This window comes from Lampris incognitus, chromosome 18 (assembly GCF_029633865.1).
Source record: "Lampris incognitus isolate fLamInc1 chromosome 18, fLamInc1.hap2, whole genome shotgun sequence".
Classification (NCBI taxonomy): Eukaryota; Metazoa; Chordata; class Actinopteri; order Lampriformes; family Lampridae; genus Lampris; species Lampris incognitus.
In genome coordinates this window covers 27,730,744-27,749,816 of record NC_079228.1, presented here as the reverse complement: position 1 = coordinate 27,749,816, position 19,073 = coordinate 27,730,744, and the positions used below count along the sequence as shown (strand labels likewise).

Sequence of the window (19,073 nt, the reverse complement as noted above, 5' to 3'; positions counted from 1 at the left end):
GTTGTGGGGTGGTCCCGGTCAGCAGTGGTGAGTACCTACCGACAGTGGTCCTAGGGGGTACAAACCACAATCCGGCGACAGGGTGTTGGGCGCCCAAGGCTCATCGACGCAAGAGGGCAACGAAGACTCTCCCTTCTGGTCTGAACTGACAGAAGGTCTACTGCGGCACAGTCACAGAAAATTTGAATGATGGTTACGGGAGGAATGTCACAACACTGCATCACACCCTGTTGCGTATGGGGCTGTGTAGCTGCAGACCGGTCAGAGTGCCCATGATGACCCCTGTCCACCACCAAAAGTGCTTACAATGGGCACACGAGGGTCAGAAATTCATGTGGACGTCAATTTGACATGTGCCACATACCTAAACATTGATGCAGACCAGGTATACCCCTTCATGGCAATGGTATTCCCTGATGGCAGTGGTCCCCTTCAGCAGGATGATGTGCCCTGCCACACTGCACACATTGTTCAGGAATGGTTTGAGGAACAGGACAGTGTGTTCAAGATGTTGCCCTGACCTCCAAATTCTCCAGATCCTAATCCGATTGAGCATCTCTGGGATGCACTGGACCAACAAGATGGCAGCTCCACCTCACAACTTACAGGACTTGAAGGATCTGCTGGTGCCAGACACCACAGCATTTGGTATCTGTATGTAGCATCTAATTTTCAAGGGGGTCTTACAGACAAATACAAAATTATAAAACACATTAAAAAACGGCATTACATAACAAACATACACTGCAAATAACACAGATACAGCCAACTTACTCACCCTCTCCCACCCACACCACCAGTCCTAAGAACTAGAAAAATTGAATACAATGACTCGGATAATAAATAAATTACATTAGAATAAAGAGCAATTGAAGCAGTTTGTCTTCAAGTACACATAAATTAAAAGCGTAAACAGATTGGTTTTAGATGAGGAATGAAGATGTCTTGATGCAGCGGAAAGAGAGCGCAGAAAAATAGCAAGATTATTCCAGTCGGACGGAGCTTTGTATTGGAATGACCTATGTCTCACTTCTTTGAAAATTCCGTGCACCAAAAAAAAAGTGATATTGCATATGTCTGAGTGGATATGAAGATCTACACGGAGCCAAAAACTGTTTCAAATAGGAAGTCGTGAATTTTAATTGTATAGCCCATTATCACAAATTTGCCTCAGTGGGCATTATAGCAATACAACATCCCGTCCTTAGACCCTCGCATCAGATAAGGAACAACTCCCTTAAAAAAAAAAAGGATAAATTAACGTAAACAAATTTGAAGATGAACTGAACCCAATGAAATTGCCTTATAGATTTAAGCTGCAACCAAAGAAGCGAGTCTGCAGGACTTCTTATTCAATACAAGTTTGTTATGAAACCAGTTTAGGACCAAATTAAAATCGAACTGTAAAGAATTCTGGATTTGTAATATATCAGATTTAGAAGTATAAATAACAGTTTCATCAGCATAAAGTTGAACAAGACAGAGGATTGTGGAATACCCTTTTAAAAAATTAAATAGACTGAGAACTGAGTGCCAGGACCCAAGGTTTCCCCAGCAGAACATTGCCCAGAGCATCACAAGTCTCCGCCGGCTTGTCGTCTTCCCATAGTGCATCCTGGTGCCATCTCTCCCCAGGTAAACAATGCACACGCATCCGGCCATCCACATGAAGGGGAAGAAAATGGGATTTATCAGACCAGGCCACCTTCTTCCATTGCTCTATGGTCCAGTTCTGACACTCATGTGCCCATTGTAGGTACTTTTGGTGGTGGGCAGGGGTCAGCATGGGCACTTTGACCAGTCTGCGGCTATGCAGCCCCATTAGCAACAAGCTGCGATGCACTGGGTGTTTTGACTCCTGTCTATCATAGCCAGCATTAACTTTTTCAGCAATTCGAGCTACAGTAGCTCTTCTGTGGGATCCGAGCATGGGCTAGCCTTCGCTTATGAGCCTTGGGCGGCCATGACCTTGTTGCCAGTTCGCCCATTGTCCTTCCTTGGACTACTTTTGGTAGGTACTGCACTGCATACCGGGAACACCCTATGACACCTGTCATTTTGGAGATGCTCTGACCTAGTCATCTAGCCATCACAATTTGGCCCTTGTTAAAGTTGCTCAGATCCTTACGCTTGCCCATTTTCCCTGCTTCCAACACATCAACTTCAAGAACTGACTGTCCATTTGCTGCCTAATATATCCCACCCCTTGACTGGTTCCATTGAAACAAGATAATTAATGTTATTTACTTACCTGTCAGTGGTTTTAAAAGTTTGACTTATTGGTGTGTGTGTGTGTGTGTGTGTGTGCGTGCGTGTGCATGTGTGTGTGCACCACTAGAACTAACCTCCTGTTACTAAAACTAGTCTGCCTCTTCCTCACTCACATTTTGATCTATTAGTTGACCCACTCCTCCTCTTTTCACCCCCAGATGTGTAAGCTGCTCCAAGGAGAGTTTTTGGGTTCGGCCTGTGGTCACCATGGACCGTACATCCCAGATGTTCTCTTCTGGTCCATCATCCTGTTCTTCACAACCTTCTTCCTCTCCTCCTTCCTCAAGCAGTTCAAGACTGAGAGATACTTCCCCACAAAGGTCAGTCATCTTTTTAGGTTTGTGTGTGTGTGTGCATGTGCGTGTGCGTGCGCGCGCATAGTTTTCTTTTCTTTTTGTTTTTCCCCCAGATTTGAGTTTTTACAAAGCCTCCCTTTCTTTTTTGGTGGGCGATTACTTACTTGCATCAAAATCTGACTTTTCCTGTTGTTAATCGATGTAAGGAGTGTGGATGTGATCGATGAGACAAATAGTAGCCCTAAAATCAACTTTATGGCCAGACGAGAGATATCGGCGGCTGAGTAACTGATTTCCAGTTGGCGAAAATGTGAATTTCTCGTTTTTCAGCAGCAAGCGGTTTAGCCCCAGTGTTTAGCCCATCCAGCCACACCCACACGACCACCCTGAATTTCAGTAGCCATTAGCTATGAAATCATAAAACCACACCTACCTTTTCATTGTAATTCAAACCACCTGTGTTAAAAATGTGCTCAGAAACAGCATAAAAGTATCTCTTTAAACTTGCTTTCCTATATTCTGATCAAACCCCTGAAGGGTTCCTATGCATCCTGGAAAATAGCTGACCAATTTTCCAGTCATGGAAAACACATGGAAAATGAGAGAAAAACTAAAATGTCCTGAAAAATCTTGTGTTGTCCTGGAAAATTATTTCAACATTCTTCTATTTTCCTTTAGCTTAGGCAACTACATGGCAATCTATTGGAGCTCCCCAAAATGACCAATATTTCCCATATTTCTCACCTGCTCCGCTCTGACACACACACACACACACACACACACACACACACACACACACACACACACACACACACACACATGGGGCCGGATCTAGGCATAGGCAAACTAGGCAGCTGCCTAGGGTCTAATTGCCATGGGGGGGGGGGGGCAGACAGACAGATAAAAACATCAACTTTTGGTCTAAATTAAAAATATTTAACATAAAATATTTTAAACTATAAGTAGATAATAATAAACAAAATATATACCTAACTAATTAACCATAATAACCATGTGGCAGTTAAAAGTAATATTGTTTGTTTACAAAGTATCAAAATGTGCTCATTTGGGGGTGGGGAGGGGGGAGGGGGCCCAAGAAAAATGCTCTGCCTAGTGTAATCTATCCATTTAATCTGGCCCTGCACACACACACAAGCCCACATCAAGTTCCCAGTTCTCGAGTCGTCATGTGCTCCATTTGGTCTTGTTGTTAACGTAGCTTATTAAACTAAAGACGTCAAGTAGCCGACTGATTGCCAAGCCTCCGCCATCGATTTTGATTGACAAGAAAAACAGGACTTATTAGCTACTTCGCATTTAAGGCGAATTATACAGGAAAGGCAAAGGATTGTAGCAAGCCCCGAGCTACTGCATGCAAGCGATGGTACAGATCAAGTTCACGTTTGTGAGTTTTTTTCCCATCCCTACTTGCTAGTTTGTTTTGCCTGCAAAGGTTTGTGATTCAACTCTGGCTAGGAGCAATGGTTTCAAATGTACGTTTGGGCATTGCTGAGAGAGTTGGATAATAATGAATGGAAAGCCGGGGTCAAAACAAAGAATGGGAGTTCAGCTGTATGCGAGTCAAACACCGGCTAACAGTACTGTTTCCTTTGCTAGCGCTGTCTCTTCAAATGCAATGTTACATTGTTAAGGTTAAATGGGCTAAAGTATAGTGTGATAAACTAATAAGAAGATTCAATGGCAGTTAATAGGGATGTGAAAAAATATGTTGACGAAACGACTGACTGTCGACACATTCTCTGTGTCGACAGTAAAACTAATAATCAGAAATCATCAGGCTGTGACAAAGCTACAGTTGTAGGAGTGTGAAACATTGCTTTCTTCGACCTCGAGGCAATCTCCGTCATGGCAGCAACAGACAGTCAGAGATAATAAATCACAGTACGCTTCCTCTTTAGCGATGTTGCCTTCAAAATAAAAGCGTGAGAAAGTTTGGTTCAGCAATGCTTGCTAGTATAACAGAGCATATATAACAGACATAATTGGCTGTGTCTGTGGGTGGGAAGCCGGATGTGGGTTTGTGTCCTGATCGCTGCACTAGCGCCTCCTCTGGTCGGTTGGGGCACCCGTTCACGGGGGAGAGGGAACTGGGGGGGGGGGGGGGGAATAGTGTGATCCTCCCATGCGCTACGTCCTCTGGTGAAACTCCTCACTGTCAGGTGAAAAGAAGCGGCTGGTGACTCCACATGTATCGGAGGAGGCGTGTGGTAGTCTGCAGTCCTCCCCGGATCAGCATGGGGTGGAGCAGAAACTGGGATGGCTCAGAAGAGTGGGGCAATTGGCCGGGTACAATTTGGGAGAAAGGGGGGGGGGGTCCACAAAAAAAGTATAAATATAGTACAAGAATGTGCTGACAAAATGTATTTTTGCAGTTCACCTTTATTGTTAGCGTACATTTAGAAAAAATTTATGAATATCTGAATCCCAAAATTGAAAACTGAATACCTACCCAATGAACAAATATCCGGATAGCCTAATATTTGGATCCAGCCCAAATACATTTGTGTCTGTTTTTACTGTGTTGCACAGGTACGCTCCTCCATCAGTGACTTTGCTGTGTTTATAACCATCATGATTATGGTGTTGGTGGACTATCTAATGGGGATTCCCTCTCCTAAACTGAATGTTCCTGACCGGTTTGAGGTGAGCAAATCTTCAAATGTACATATTATATATGTAACTTCTCACATAACAATGGCTCAACAGTCCAGCATGACATGAAGATATTAAAAATACACATTAAAGGTGTGGGTAAGCCAATAAATGTAAATATTAATCAAGTCTTTATTTATCTTTTCATATGCAGAGGATAAAAAAAACACGTTTCAATTTTTTCCTTTTCAGTGTGCTGATTTTCCTCTTAATATATTTGAATAATCATTCACCTTGTGCTTTAGATTATAGAAGTATCAAGTGTTATTAGTGATGGATCAGTCTTCTCTGCCATTATGATCCCCATAAATCAACATCGATTTAAACATAGATATCCTAGGTCATAAAAATAGGAATTTGGAGACAATAAGTAGTGTTAGGAAGGCTATGAGAACATGCAACACAGAGTTTTTATCATCCAGCCAGGAATCATCATCATTATCGCAGTGAATATGTCAACATTCCTCTGTGCCTCAAGCACTAACTAGCTTAGATATAATTGTCGGTCATCTCTGCTTTTCCCTTGTAGCCAACCTCAAAGAACCGTGGCTGGCTGATGGATCCATTAGGGGAGAACCCCTGGTGGACCCTGCTGGTGGCTGCACTTCCAGCTCTTCTCTGTACCATCCTCATTTTTATGGACCAGCAAATCACCGCCGTCATCATCAATCGCAAGGAACACAAACTCAAGGTCACGACTGCCTCTAATTGTCCTGAAAAAAATGCCAGTGTGCCATGTGAATATAAATGTATATAACAGTGATCTCTAATGTTCAATCCATTTTACTGGTGTTACAACTAAGATTGGTGGGCTTATTTTTCTTTGAATCAATTGTGACAGTCACTTTTCAGACCTTACCATCTCTAATGAGGTTCAGACCTCCTCAGGAAGTACACAAAGAGAGATGATTCAGCGAGCCGTGCATAGTTTAAATGAAACACAGTGAATAAACAAGCTCTATTGATAGATTACAACTATTTTCTTTTTCAGGAGTTGTCAGCTTCACACCTTTAGAGTGTTTCCTAGATTCTTCTCACACACATTCAGACTGTAGAACAATCTATAGGTTTCCCTTCTGCCTGATAAACACACACATGCACACACACGCACGGGCCACCCTGTTTCTCCAGATCAGCAATGCCGCTTTTTTGTTGTTCGGATGTTCTTTGCTCTGTAATCCACTAAAGCTCTAAAATCTGTCTAGTCTTCTCTTTCCCTTTTCATCCTCCTAATGAAAGGCTGAGGCTTAGTTATTTACATTCTGTGGATTCTTTCCATGTCTAAAAAGACTTCAGCTACCACCCTTTTTACCTCTCCATTCTCTCTTTGATGTCCCTGTTCTTATTGGTCTGCAAGAACACCATAGATGAGTCATGTCTGTATGGCTTTCATCTCCTACTCACCCCCAGCTCCCTCTCTCTTCCTGTGATTTTTACAGAAAGGCTGTGGGTACCACCTCGACCTGCTGGTAGTGGCGATAATGCTGGGTATTTGCTCCATCATGGGCCTGCCCTGGTTTGTGGCTGCCACGGTGCTCTCCATCTCCCATGTCAACAGCCTGAAGGTGGAGTCCGGCTGCTCCGCCCCAGGGGAGCAGCCCAAGTTCCTGGGCATCCGGGAGCAGAGGGTCACTGGATTCATGATCTTCATCCTCATGGGTTGCTCTGTTTTCATGACCTCAGTACTTAAGGTGAAAGAAGAGCAGATGACAGTGGACTTTTATGTCTACGTGAACATACTAGAGCCCCGAACATATTTCGAAGGATCAATTGTGCAGTTGCGTTCTCTCATTAATTTTATCTAATGTGGGTTACTGTTGCACACCTAGTTTGCTGTGTTTATGAGAGTCGGTCCTAAAATGTGGCAGCACGGTGGCGCAATGGTTAGCGCGGTCACCTCACAGCAAGAAGGTCCTGGGTTCGAACCCTGGGGTTATCCAATCTTGGGTTTCATCCCGGGTTGTCCTCTATGTGGAGATTGCATGTTCTCCCTGTGTCTGCGTGGGTTTCCTCACACATGTAGGTCAGGTGAATAGGTCATACTAAATTGTCCCTAGTTGTGAATGTGTCGGCCCTGTGATGGCTCGACGGCCTGTCCAGGATGTCTCCCCGCCTGCCGCCCAGTGACTGCTGGGATAGGCTCCAGCATTCCGCGACCCTACTTAGGATAAGCAGCTTGGATAATGGATGGATGGAGTCCTAAAATGTAAAATCTATGTAATATGCTTGTAAAGGAGGCATCCACAGTATACTGCACTATGGTATAAAGATAGGTCAACTGTTAACTGTGCTGTAGATATTAGGTCTACTTTCTCTGTCTGTGTTCATCACATGCGCCATGGTTTTTCTTTTCTACTGTAAGCTGTATAATTTGTTCTGACTTCATTTTTTCACTTTTATTCTCAACAGTTCATTCCTATGCCAGTCTTGTATGGAGTCTTTCTCTACATGGGTGTCTCTTCACTAAAAGGCATTCAAGTATGACTTCAATTTGTTGGCTTTGAAGATAACGCCCTACGCTTTTATCCTTAGCTGAACAGCGGTCTTGCCCTATTAGTAATGAGAAGCTTGCCCCTTGTAATTCAAAACCTTAGATCGTACACAGTTCAAAATGTTTAAAAACCTTTATTAAATGTGTCCTCACTTGAATGTGTAATGATAAATCCATTGCTGAACACTTCTTTTTATACCACCGTATCCCGAACCCCACCCCCCAACATAACATATGTTGCTCTTCTTCTCTTTCGCAGTTCTTTGACCGTATCAAACTGTTCGGCATGCCCGCTAAGCACCAACCAGACCTGATCTACCTGCGCTACGTCCCTCTGTGGAAGGTCCATGTCTTCACCCTGGTGCAGCTCACCTGTCTAGTCCTGCTGTGGGTCATCAAGGCCTCAGCGGCTGCTGTCATATTCCCCATGATGGTATTGGTCTTGACACTCATTGATAACACATGTATAACTTATGCATGTACACATGCAAATGTGAACAAAGATGCACACACACAACACGCTTGCTTTGAAATGAAGTTTATCAAGTAAAATGGGTATTCATTGATATATACTACTACTACTACTTTTGGCTGCTCCTGTTAGGGGTCGCCACAGCGGATCATCCACTTCCATTTCTTCCTGTCCTCTGCATCTTCCTCTGTCACACCAGCCACCTGCATGCCCTTTCTCACCATATTCATAAGCTCTCCTCTTTGGCCTTCCTCTTTTCCTCCTCCCTGGCAGCTCCATAGTCAGCATCCTTCTCCCAATATACCCAGCATCTCTCCTCCACACATGTCCAAGCCGTCTCAGTCTTGCCTCTCTTGCTTTGTCTCCAAACCGTCCAGCCTGAGCTGTTGTCGTGGCAATTATTTATTTAATTCCACTCTGACATTAAATGAGGAGCAAGACAAAAATCTCTTACAGTTTTGTCACATGATTTTAATATATGTTCAATGAACAGACGCACTCAAACCCAGATGCTTGAATGCGCCCCGATTAATACAGTACAGTCTCTCTTATAGGGCAGGTGTCTGTTCTTCCCCTCCTTATCTCATGTCTTCCAGCTCTCATCCACCAAGGCCACTTCTCCAGTTAGTGTGTACAGTCTTGCTACACTCAGTGAATCTCCCATACATTCCTCTGCTATCAACCAACAGTTAACAATAGGCCTTTATTTGTGCACCTGGAGAAGACGCCTTATAAGACTACCTTTGTTCTCTTACACATGGACTTTAAGCAACATAAAATAAAGTTAAACATTGTATAGGTCATACATGGGGAAAGATTAAAAGTAAGCAAACATCAAATATGAATTGCCCTCACAGCTGTCCCTCTAATACTATACTCGTTCCTAATCCTGTCCTTCTTTGTCACTCCCAATGATATATAATGTGGGGGGGGGGGGATCCACGTGGTTTCAAGTTACCACAGTCTTTGTGAGTTTTTAGACTTTCACTCTTTGCAGTTATATTTTCCCATTTCAGATCAATAAAACTAGCATTTTTAGTGAGGCTGGCTTTGAGAGGACAGCTCATGTTTTAAGTCTTTCTCTCTCCCAGGTGCTGGCCCTGGTCTTTATTCGGAAGCTACTAGACTTCTTCTTCACTAAGAGGGAGTTAAGCTGGCTTGACGACTTGATACCTGAAAGCAAGAAGAAGAAAGAAGATGACAAGAAAAAGAAAGAGCAGGAGAAAATGGTAGCGCTCCTAATAACTCTAATTATTGTTGTGGCAGCCTCCTTGGCTTTTATATCACCCTTCTGTTGCAGCAAAACTATTTCTTGCCTAAAAGGCAAAGCGGGAAGATAACAGCAGGTATTTTCAATTATTGTTCAATCTCGAGCTGCCTGGATGACTCCATTCATGACAAAAGTATTTCTTTGTTCTTTCGATGCAGTATAATATGATAAAACACTACAGTGCTGCCATACTGTATTTATTTTGCTTTCTGTATTTATTTATCCATATCTGTATTTATTTTGCTTTAAATCCTAATTAATGATATAAATCAAATTATTTATTGATTTCAACATGGGGTTTAATTGCATTTTTCCTGAAGGAGTTTAACATACATGCCCAGATCTAAATATAAATACAGCCACAGGAGTTGCACAAGGGCCATGATGTGTTCTCACTGCTGTCTCTCAACCTTATCTTGAGTCAAACATCACTGTGGCCATTGTTTCAACAACAGGCGCCATATCACAATTACTGGTTGGGCTTTTAGCGATGCCATTACGTAAACCTTCATGTTATGCTGTTGTCTCCTGGTGTCAGGAGGCCCAGTCCAGGCGGCAGCAAGAGGACGAGGTAGGACTTAAGGTCCACTATGACGAGTCAAACCAGCTCAACATCCCAGTCAAAACCCTCACAGGGAGGTAAGTCATGCCCTTTACTCTGATGGTACACATACTGCAGACTCCAACTGGAAACGGACAACAATGCTTTACTTAGTGCATTGTATACATGCAAATATACCTTTACATTGTAATCATTTCAAAAATTGCACCCATTATAATGAATTAGTGCACCCTATTTGTGAGATTATCTACAGTTGATGGATAAAATATAGAAGGTACATTTTTGTCAAAAACATGGAGAAATAAAATTCACCTTAATTTTTATTCACTAAGCTACATCTTTATAACCATGATAATTGTCCCCCAGCATCATATTTATTTCATTTTTTTAGCATGAAACTATAATTCTGAGAATGAAAATCAGTGTGTCGTGTTTATTTTGAACAGATCATACAGAATAGGACTAGTGCCCAACAGTCTCTCCATGGAAGAAGTGGCGGTAGGGGTGGGTGTCTGGTGCAAAACATCTGACCCCCCACGGCTGCGTTATAACCATTATTAGTAATATTTGCTGTAGCACAGAATGCATGGCCAAAACTGACACTTCGTAGAGCAGACTTAGGCTTGAGAAAACGCAGCTTTTTGTTGTGTTGATGATCTGTTTTGAGAATGAGTGACAAAACATTTGCTACTGTACATACTGCCATGCCACGGCAGGAAAAACAAATAAAAGGTTTTGGACATTAAAAATAACCCTGACCAACTAACCAGCAAATATGCAGTTAACTCAGTACAGACATAATGGCAAGAAAAAAAAATTCTTGCTCACCTTCCAGAACACTTGTCAACAAGGGTACATATGTGTCTTGTTTGGTGTGCAATGCTGAAAAGAGTCAGCCTATTGTTCCCTACCAGCCTTTTTTGTGCTGTAACTTGTTGTTTATCTCCTAACTAATGTGTGTGTCAGTGTCTGCCTGTTTTAATTGTACTACACTAAACCTTCCCTGCTGACTCTGTTGTCTACCTGCTTGTGTGTCTGTTTTTCTGTTTGTGTGTCTGTCTGTGTGTTTGCGTTTTGGCATGTAGCTCTGACTCTGACCCCTCAGTTGTTAATATCTCTGATGAAATGGCCAGAAGCGGGGCATGGAAGGCAGTGAACTCAGGCCCTGACTCGTGTGCCCAGCCCGTGAAGCGTAGCGGCAGGTAGTTGTGACAACTCTCCCATTAGCTGGCCCTTTCAAGGATATCCTACATCCCTGTATTCACAAATTTTGGATCCATACACTTCTTTTAAGTATAGTCCCACACAGTATGTTTGCTTAAACTTTGGCGATATGAATCCTCTAAACATAGGAGATAGTGTGGTAAAGTCCTCTGTTCATCCTTATAATCTGTTGCTTTAAAAATATGTGGTCCGGGCATCCGGGTGGCATGGCGGTCTATTCCGTTGCCTACCAACATGGGGGTTGCCGGTTTGAATCCCCGTGTTGCCTCCGGCTTGGTCGGGCATCCCTACAGACACAATTGGGCGTGTCTGTGGGTGGGAAGCCGGATGTGGTTATGTGTCCTGGTCGCTGCCCTAGCGCCTCCTCTGGTCGGCCGGGTGCCTGTTCAGGGGGGAGGGGGATCTGGGAGGAATAGCGTGAGCTTCCCACACACTACGTCCCCCTGGTGAAACTCCTCACTGTCAGGTGAAAAGGAGCAGCTGGCGACTCTACATGTATCGAAGGAGGCATGTGGTAGTCTGCAGCCCTCCCTGGATTGGCATTCGGCAGAGGCATCGGAGCAGTGATTGGGACGGCTCAGAAGAGAGGGGTGATTGGACGGGTATAATTGAAGAGAAAAAGGGGGGGGGGTCCAAAAAAGAAAAAAATATGTGGTCTGACACGTTGCTAAAAAAAGTATGCAACACCGACTGAGTTCTTTTCATACGAGTTATTCATTGTTGATAATAACATTGCTAAAAAAAATCTTGCCTCTGTAACTGTTATGATAATAACTGCATTGTTTAACACCGACTTCCCGTGAACTGTGTCATCAACAAGCCTAAGGTGTTTAAACTATTTTCTGAAAGCATCTTGTGAAGAGAGCATTGTCTGGCACTTTCCCAGCCTGACAAAATTTCACATCTGTGAGTGTGCTCCATACTTAACTCTATCATTAACCCGTGCTGACGCTAGCGTTTCATCTCCCTCCTCCATCCCTCTCCCTCCTCGTCTCTCCGTCACAGCCAGGAGAAGGTGGCCTGCGTTAGAGTCGATGTCAGTCCAGAAATGCCGGGAGAGCATCCTAGTGCAGAGACCTTCTTGTGATGAAGAAGGCCTTCCTTCCAGGTACCTTTCCCCGCACAACACTCTCACCCCCACCCCTCCACTGAAGGTGTCGCTGTTGGAGGGAAGGAGCCCTGCAGCCTTCCCAGAGTGCTCCCCTCTGGGGGGGGTAAAAGAGGCGAGCTCCCTTGAGGGCGGTCAGTCCTGCTCCACTAAACTCTTGGAGTCTTTCATCTCCAGTGTACATATAATTGACTGCCCTGCAGTAAAGCACATGTTGCTGGGGGGGACTGAACAAACTGCTGTTACTGCCCACCGAAGCCCACTGTTTTATGGAACCTTTTAAAACCCTCTTCCCCTTGTGAATCACTCACTCATCGCAACCACAGATGCCAAAGGAAGGGGCCTCATTGGTGCGGATCATGGATTGTCCTTCTGGATGCTGAAAACTGAATTTTAATTTCTAAATTTATTGTATATTTTAATTTGTTTTAGTGTGTTTTCTTTTTGTTGTCATTTTAGCAGCTTCATAGCACTATACATTTTGTTAACACTAGAACGACCAAGGCCGCCATTTTGACAGTTTTGGATTTTTAAAGTTTAATAACTTTGTGGGGGGAAAAAAGATAGACCTGCTGCTCCGAAATGCTCCTAAAATTGCATATATTTGCATTAAAATGAGTTTTAGATCAGTTGCACAAAAAAAAGTTAGGATAAGATCTACCTAAAACGACCACGAGTGGTCAAAAAGACGGCTCGTAATTTGCGCATCATCGTGCACGTCATGTCACTATTTATGACGTGTGTTGTTCGCGTCATTTCCTTCGCGAAGTTCATTGCTCTGCCCTTGAAACACAATAGTGTTCTCCAGTGCAGAGTATTAGTCTAAACTTGATTTTTGATTATTGCCAACATGTTGGTACAGCCACCATTTCAGACGTACCATGACTACCACCGAGGCGTTGCAGTATTTACAGGCGTTGGACAGCGGCCATTTTAAATTGTTTGAAAAATAGTATTAAAGTTGTTAAAATTTTAATTTTGCTGTCAGTCGTTTCTTAACAGACATACTAACATATGTAATGCGTTAATATCTCAATTGGGTATTTATCTTGACAGAATATAGAGTTTAAAAACCGGTGGACATTTTGACGGCCCATGGTTGTTGTAGGTAGGAGTGAAATCCCGGTCGTTCTAGTGTTAAATTAGCTTACACTGTGAGTTGTCCCTCATGGTCTGTGTTGAACTGCCCCCCCCCCACACACACACACCTAAACCATTTAGTCCCAATAACTATCTACACCAGCTTCTACACACATTGGATCAAAGCCATTCAGATCCTATTGTTGTCAACTTATGAGACTTCATAACCAGTTTGGTCCATCAACCGACATTAACCAAAATAAAGAATGTACATTCAGATACACTACCAACACTAGGAATACTGCTTCCCGACATATCTAGTCTATGATGGTCTCCTCACCCACCTCCCTGAATGCCTAGAGTACTTAGTGATTATATTGCTGCTTACATGTTGGCCAGTTTATTTTTAGGTTGAATGACATTCTTCAGATATGCCATTGGAGGAATATCATTGCATGTATGTTCTTCTCGTTGTTTTAGGAAGCTGACTTGAGAGGCCATACAGTGCCATTGTACTGTACAAAAAGCACTTTAGATGCATTCGCCAGTAGAATATAGTTTCTTACCTACAAGGGCATGTAGTCGTATTGCGTCTCAAAAGGTTTATTCTCCTCCTACAATGTCCATAGAGCTGTTGTCCAAAATGAAAACCGTCTGTTCTCGAACTCAGGAGTCAGGAATGGTTTCTGACCGCGGTTCCTCTCAATACCTTTGTCACAACTCAAGCCGGTAATTAACTCTATTTAAAAACAGATTATTTGTTTCCTCTGTCATTGCTGGGATCACAACTATTTTGATAAATACAATCTTTACAAGATATATGATGTAGTGCAAATTAAATAGACAATATATAGAAAATGGTTAGAACCCCACTTGCACCTGTTTTTATACTGTCTGTGTATGTAATATGTGGTGTAAAGGTAAATTGGTAAGTTCAGTATTACAGATGTCCTTTTATGCAAAATATTTCTACAGTACTTGTAAAATCTATCGGTGTATTCTATGAAGTTGTTCTCTTGCTAAGTGCAGTTCTGTTTTAGCAATAATAAAGAAGTATTCAAGCCATGCAATGTATGGCTCGATAAACCTAGCTAATGATCAGGTGAAGAGGAATTTATCAGTTTTGAGTCTGTTTCGTTGGCTTCGTTGGTGTCTAGCTAGCTATACAGACAATAGCTTATGTGCCTTGTGGAAGCTCTTTGTGTGTGTCTTTTATTCATAACTGAAGTTTTCAAAACAGATGTACAGGTAACACACGTGGCAGCAGAGATGCCAAAGATGGAGCATCGCGTCACAAGAATAAATGCGTAGGCAATTCTTAATGTTGGAGCTCGTGTCTCGTGTTGTTCTGTTGATTGTCGAGTCTGTGAACGTCATAGCCTGAGCCACAGCAACATCTTGCACGATGTTACTCAGCTACCAGCTTTTTCTCCCATTTCCAAATATATTCCGATATATTGTTTTGTATTTGTACAATAATGTCACGGCTGTAATGTTTGTTCACAGATATCAAAGTTCTGTAATCAATACTGAGGTACGTGTTTTTAGAAATGTCACTTAATGTCAATCACATTATTGTACCTTCAATAATATTTATGAAATCTCTTACGTTTAAAAAAAATGTAATCTTTATTTTAAATTCAGTCTTCATACAGTATTTGACAACATCTGTGTCGATTCACAAGTTATTTCCCATTGATTTCCTGTGGTGTGCTGTTTAAATCTTAACTTCAGCATCTCCAGTCACACTCAGCTTTACGTAGTGGTGATGAAACGATGAAATTTGTGTCAGTATAACCAAGATACAAAAGATTATATTTTTAGTTTACTATCAATTTGTTTTGGTAATATGTTTTTTTTTTTGATGTGAGAAGTCTATTGTTTCAGATACACTGATTTTTTTTTTAAATCCAAGATTTATATTGGCATATACAGGTGTTTAAACCCTCCACTACATCCATACCTTACAATAGATTGTTGTGATGTACAACAGACAGCTGACATCATTGAAGCACAGAGCAGCCTCCCGTTGTAAGATTGAATGGTGATGTAGGGCGGAAGCTATTTTTTTGTAACGGTCAATGGAAAGCAATAAAAATATATATAAATGAATGTTCTCTTTCTCTTCATTGAGATCCTGGTAAATCGTATTTAATGAGAGTCGAGGTCGATGGGGTGCTTTGTGTGACTAAAGAGGAAGTTGGAGGACCGTTCTCCTCTTGTCACAATTACACACAGAGCTACAAGCTTGACACTGAAACGTCTTCATGAAAATGCGTCGACTGCATATAGATACAAGCTTGCCATGTGTTGATAAGTGCTAGTCATATTTTGATTTTGGATATCTTGAGTACTCTGTAGACGTCATTCTCGAATACAGTTGTGAAGTGGGGCTGGCAGTTTTCAGCCATGATGACACAGACTGACGTTTTCCACCTGTTGGCCTCGACCTCCAGGTTCCAGACCTCAGGCAAACTGTGGCCATGCTTTTGGAGAATAGTGGATGGAGGCATGAGGACGGGGAACATTGAGATAAATTTAAAAAAAGGAATAAATAAATCCACTTCTAGGTGTCCGGGTAGCATAGCGGTCTATTCCATTGCCTACCAACATGGGGATTGCCGGTTCATATCCCTATGTTACCTCTGGCTTGGTCGGGCGTCCCTACAGACACAATTGGGCCATGTCTGCGGGTGGGAAACCAGATGTGGGCGTGTGTCCTGGTCGCTGCCCTAGCGTCTCCTCTGGTCGGTTGGGGCGCCTGTTCAGGGGGGAGGGGGACCTGTGGGGAATAGCATGATCCTCCCATGCGCTATGTCCCCCTGGTGAAACTCCTCACTGTCAGGTGAAAAGCGGCTGGCGACTCCACTTGTATCAGAGGAGGCATGTGGTAGTCTGCAGTCCTCCCTGGATCGGCAGAGGGGGTGGAGCAGAGACAGGGACAGCTCGGAAGAGTGGGGTAATTGGGGACAAAAAAAGGGGGAAATCTCAAAACAAAAAAAAAACCCCGAATAAATCCAGTTCTGTCACTACTGTTTTACTTGGCTTTGCAGTTACACCAGGAGTCCTCAAGGATGAAATAGCTATTTCATAGTCAGCCTGCAGCTGCATGACGTACCTCTTGACCTTGCTGGCTTATTTGCGGCTGTACAGTGAGCGCTAGCTTTGCCTGTTCCCTGTGAGAAAACCATCACACAAGTTGCTTGGGTTAGTGCAGAGATGAATAAGAAATCATTTACTTTCATATTCTACAATGGAGGGGTCTATTCTTCTGGAATTAGAAGTATTTACCACATGCAGGTTGTTCACATCTCATCTCACCTGTGGGGCAAATGAGAAAGGCCATGATGCAAATATGAGGAACCCAGAGCAGCTGAATTCTAAGGACCAGGACGTCCTGCACCCTGATAGCCAGGAGCTGAAGACTATGGTACACCAAAATCATAGAAAAGTCTGTTGCTCTTCAACTAATCACACACACATGAATAGCAGTATTTTCAAGCAAATTTCAATCAGGATTCCATATCCACCACAGCACAGAAACAGCTCTCATTAAAGTTACCAACGACTTATTAGTCACCACTGACTCTGGTGCTTGTTCAATTTTAATTCTGCTTGACCGGAGTTCCACTTTTGATACAGTCGACCATGACATCCTTTTAAATCACATGGAAAACTGTTGGCATAAATGATATATACTGCTCTTGCCTGGTTCCAATCCTACCTATCTGACAGATCTTTTTCTGTTATAATGGGAGAATTCTCCTCATCCCCAGCTCCCCTCATATGTGGTGTCCCCCGGGGTCAATTCTTGGTCCATTATTCTTTTCCATTTACATGCTCACCCTGGGTCAGATCATCCGTCATCATATTAATTTTCACTGTTCTACAGATGACACCTAGCTTTATGTACCGCTTACTGGTAATGACCCACACGATCTTTCTCGGTTTATGGCTTGTCGCTTCGATATCAAAGGCTGTATGTCACAAAACTTCCTCCGGCTTAATGAGTCCAAATCTGAGGTCCTTTTATTCAGCCCCCCTAACCTAACTGGCAACCTGGACAAGTGTCTAGAGAACCTGTCCTCCAATGTTAAGCACTCTGCCCGCAATTTGGGTGTCTTTCTTGACTCTGAACTCCGTTTTGACACAGAAATCAAACAGAGTACAGTCTTCCTTTCTAATAATTACAAACATCACAAAAGTAAAAAAAAAAAATCTCAAACGGACCTTGAAAAAGTCATCCATGCATTCATCTCATCACGTCTGGATTATTGTAACTCCCTGTATTCAGGGCTCAAATCAAAGTCCATCTCCCGCCTCCAGCTCATTCAAAACTCAGCTGCCAGACTGTTAACAAATTCCAAGAGACATGAACTCATCACTGCCATTCCTGCAATGCTTCACTGGCTACCTCGGGTCCTCTACCAGAGGCCTGGAAGTTTGAGGGTTCATTCTGCGCTTCTCGTGCTCTTTCTGTCCGATGTTGCTGTTGCTCAGGATTGCTACATCGATCACTACTGCTGTCTTCTGTTCCTTGTCAACCACCACAATGTCTGGTGGGTTAGCCAGCACTTGCTGGTCAGTCTGGAACTTGGAAGTCCCACAGGATCTTAGCTGACATTCTCAACCAACTTTGGCGGTGTCTCCCATTTGGACTTGGGGACTTCCAGTATGCATGCAGCACAGGCTACCTTCTTCCACTGCCCCAAGGTCCAGTTCCAATGCTTGCATGCCCATTGTAGGTGATTTTGATGGTGGACAGGAGTCATCATGGGCACTTTGACCAGCAGGGTATGATGCCCTGTGTGTTCTGACACATTCCTCCTGTAACCATCATTAAAATTTTCTGACTTGTGCCACAGTAGACCTTGTGTTGATTCGGACCAGATGGGATAGCCTTTGTTGACCTCGCACATCGATGAGTCTTGTGCGCCCAACACCTTGTTGCCAGTTTGTACCTCTTTGGACTACTGTCAGTAGGGGCTCACCGCTGCTGACTGGGAGCACCCCACAAGCCTTGTTTCAGAGATGCTCTAACCCAGTCATCTGGCCATAACAATTTGGCCCTCGTCAAAGTCACTCAGGTCTTTACTCCTGCACATATCTCCTGCTTCCAACACGTTGACTAAGAGAACTGATTGTTCACTTACCATCCAATCTACCCAGACCTTGACATGTGCCCTTGTTGGAGATGATCAACAATCAACATTATTTGGTTTGCCTGTTAGTGGTCATAATGTTTTGGCTCATTAGTGTACACACACACACACACACACACATATTATGTATGTGTGTGTGTATATACACTACCGTTCAAAAGTTTGGGATCACATTGAAATGTCCATATTTTTGAAGGAAAAGCACTGTACTTTTCAATGAAGATAACTTTAAACTAGTCTTAACTTTAAAGAAATACACTCTATACATTGCTAATGTGGTAAATGACTATTCTAGCTGCAAATGTCTGGTTTTTGGTGCAATATCTACATAGGTGTATAGAGGCCCATTTCAAGCAACTATCACTCCAGTGTTCTAATGGTACAATGTGTTTGCTCATTGGCTCAGAAGGCTAATTGATGATTAGAAAACCCTTGTGCAATCATGTTCACACATCTGAAAACAG

The 19,073-nt window shown here is 43.0% G+C and overlaps 1 protein-coding gene across 1 annotated transcript in view; it reads left to right on the top strand.

Moving 5' to 3' along the window:
• Positions 1-15,549, top strand: part of LOC130128720 (sodium bicarbonate cotransporter 3-like) — an 80,401-nt gene extending 64,852 nt beyond the window's left edge. The window contains exons 17-26 of the mRNA XM_056298418.1: positions 2,430-2,591; positions 5,118-5,231; positions 5,770-5,931; positions 6,680-6,931; positions 7,650-7,718; positions 7,991-8,164; positions 9,295-9,432; positions 10,012-10,112; positions 11,121-11,237; positions 12,265-15,549. Coding sequence (XP_056154393.1) covers positions 2,430-2,591; positions 5,118-5,231; positions 5,770-5,931; positions 6,680-6,931; positions 7,650-7,718; positions 7,991-8,164; positions 9,295-9,432; positions 10,012-10,112; positions 11,121-11,237; positions 12,265-12,346 — 1,371 coding nt within the window. The 3' untranslated portion in view covers positions 12,347-15,549. The remainder of the gene's footprint in view (positions 1-2,429; positions 2,592-5,117; positions 5,232-5,769; positions 5,932-6,679; positions 6,932-7,649; positions 7,719-7,990; positions 8,165-9,294; positions 9,433-10,011; positions 10,113-11,120; positions 11,238-12,264) is intronic.
• Positions 15,550-19,073: the final 3,524 nt, after the last annotated feature.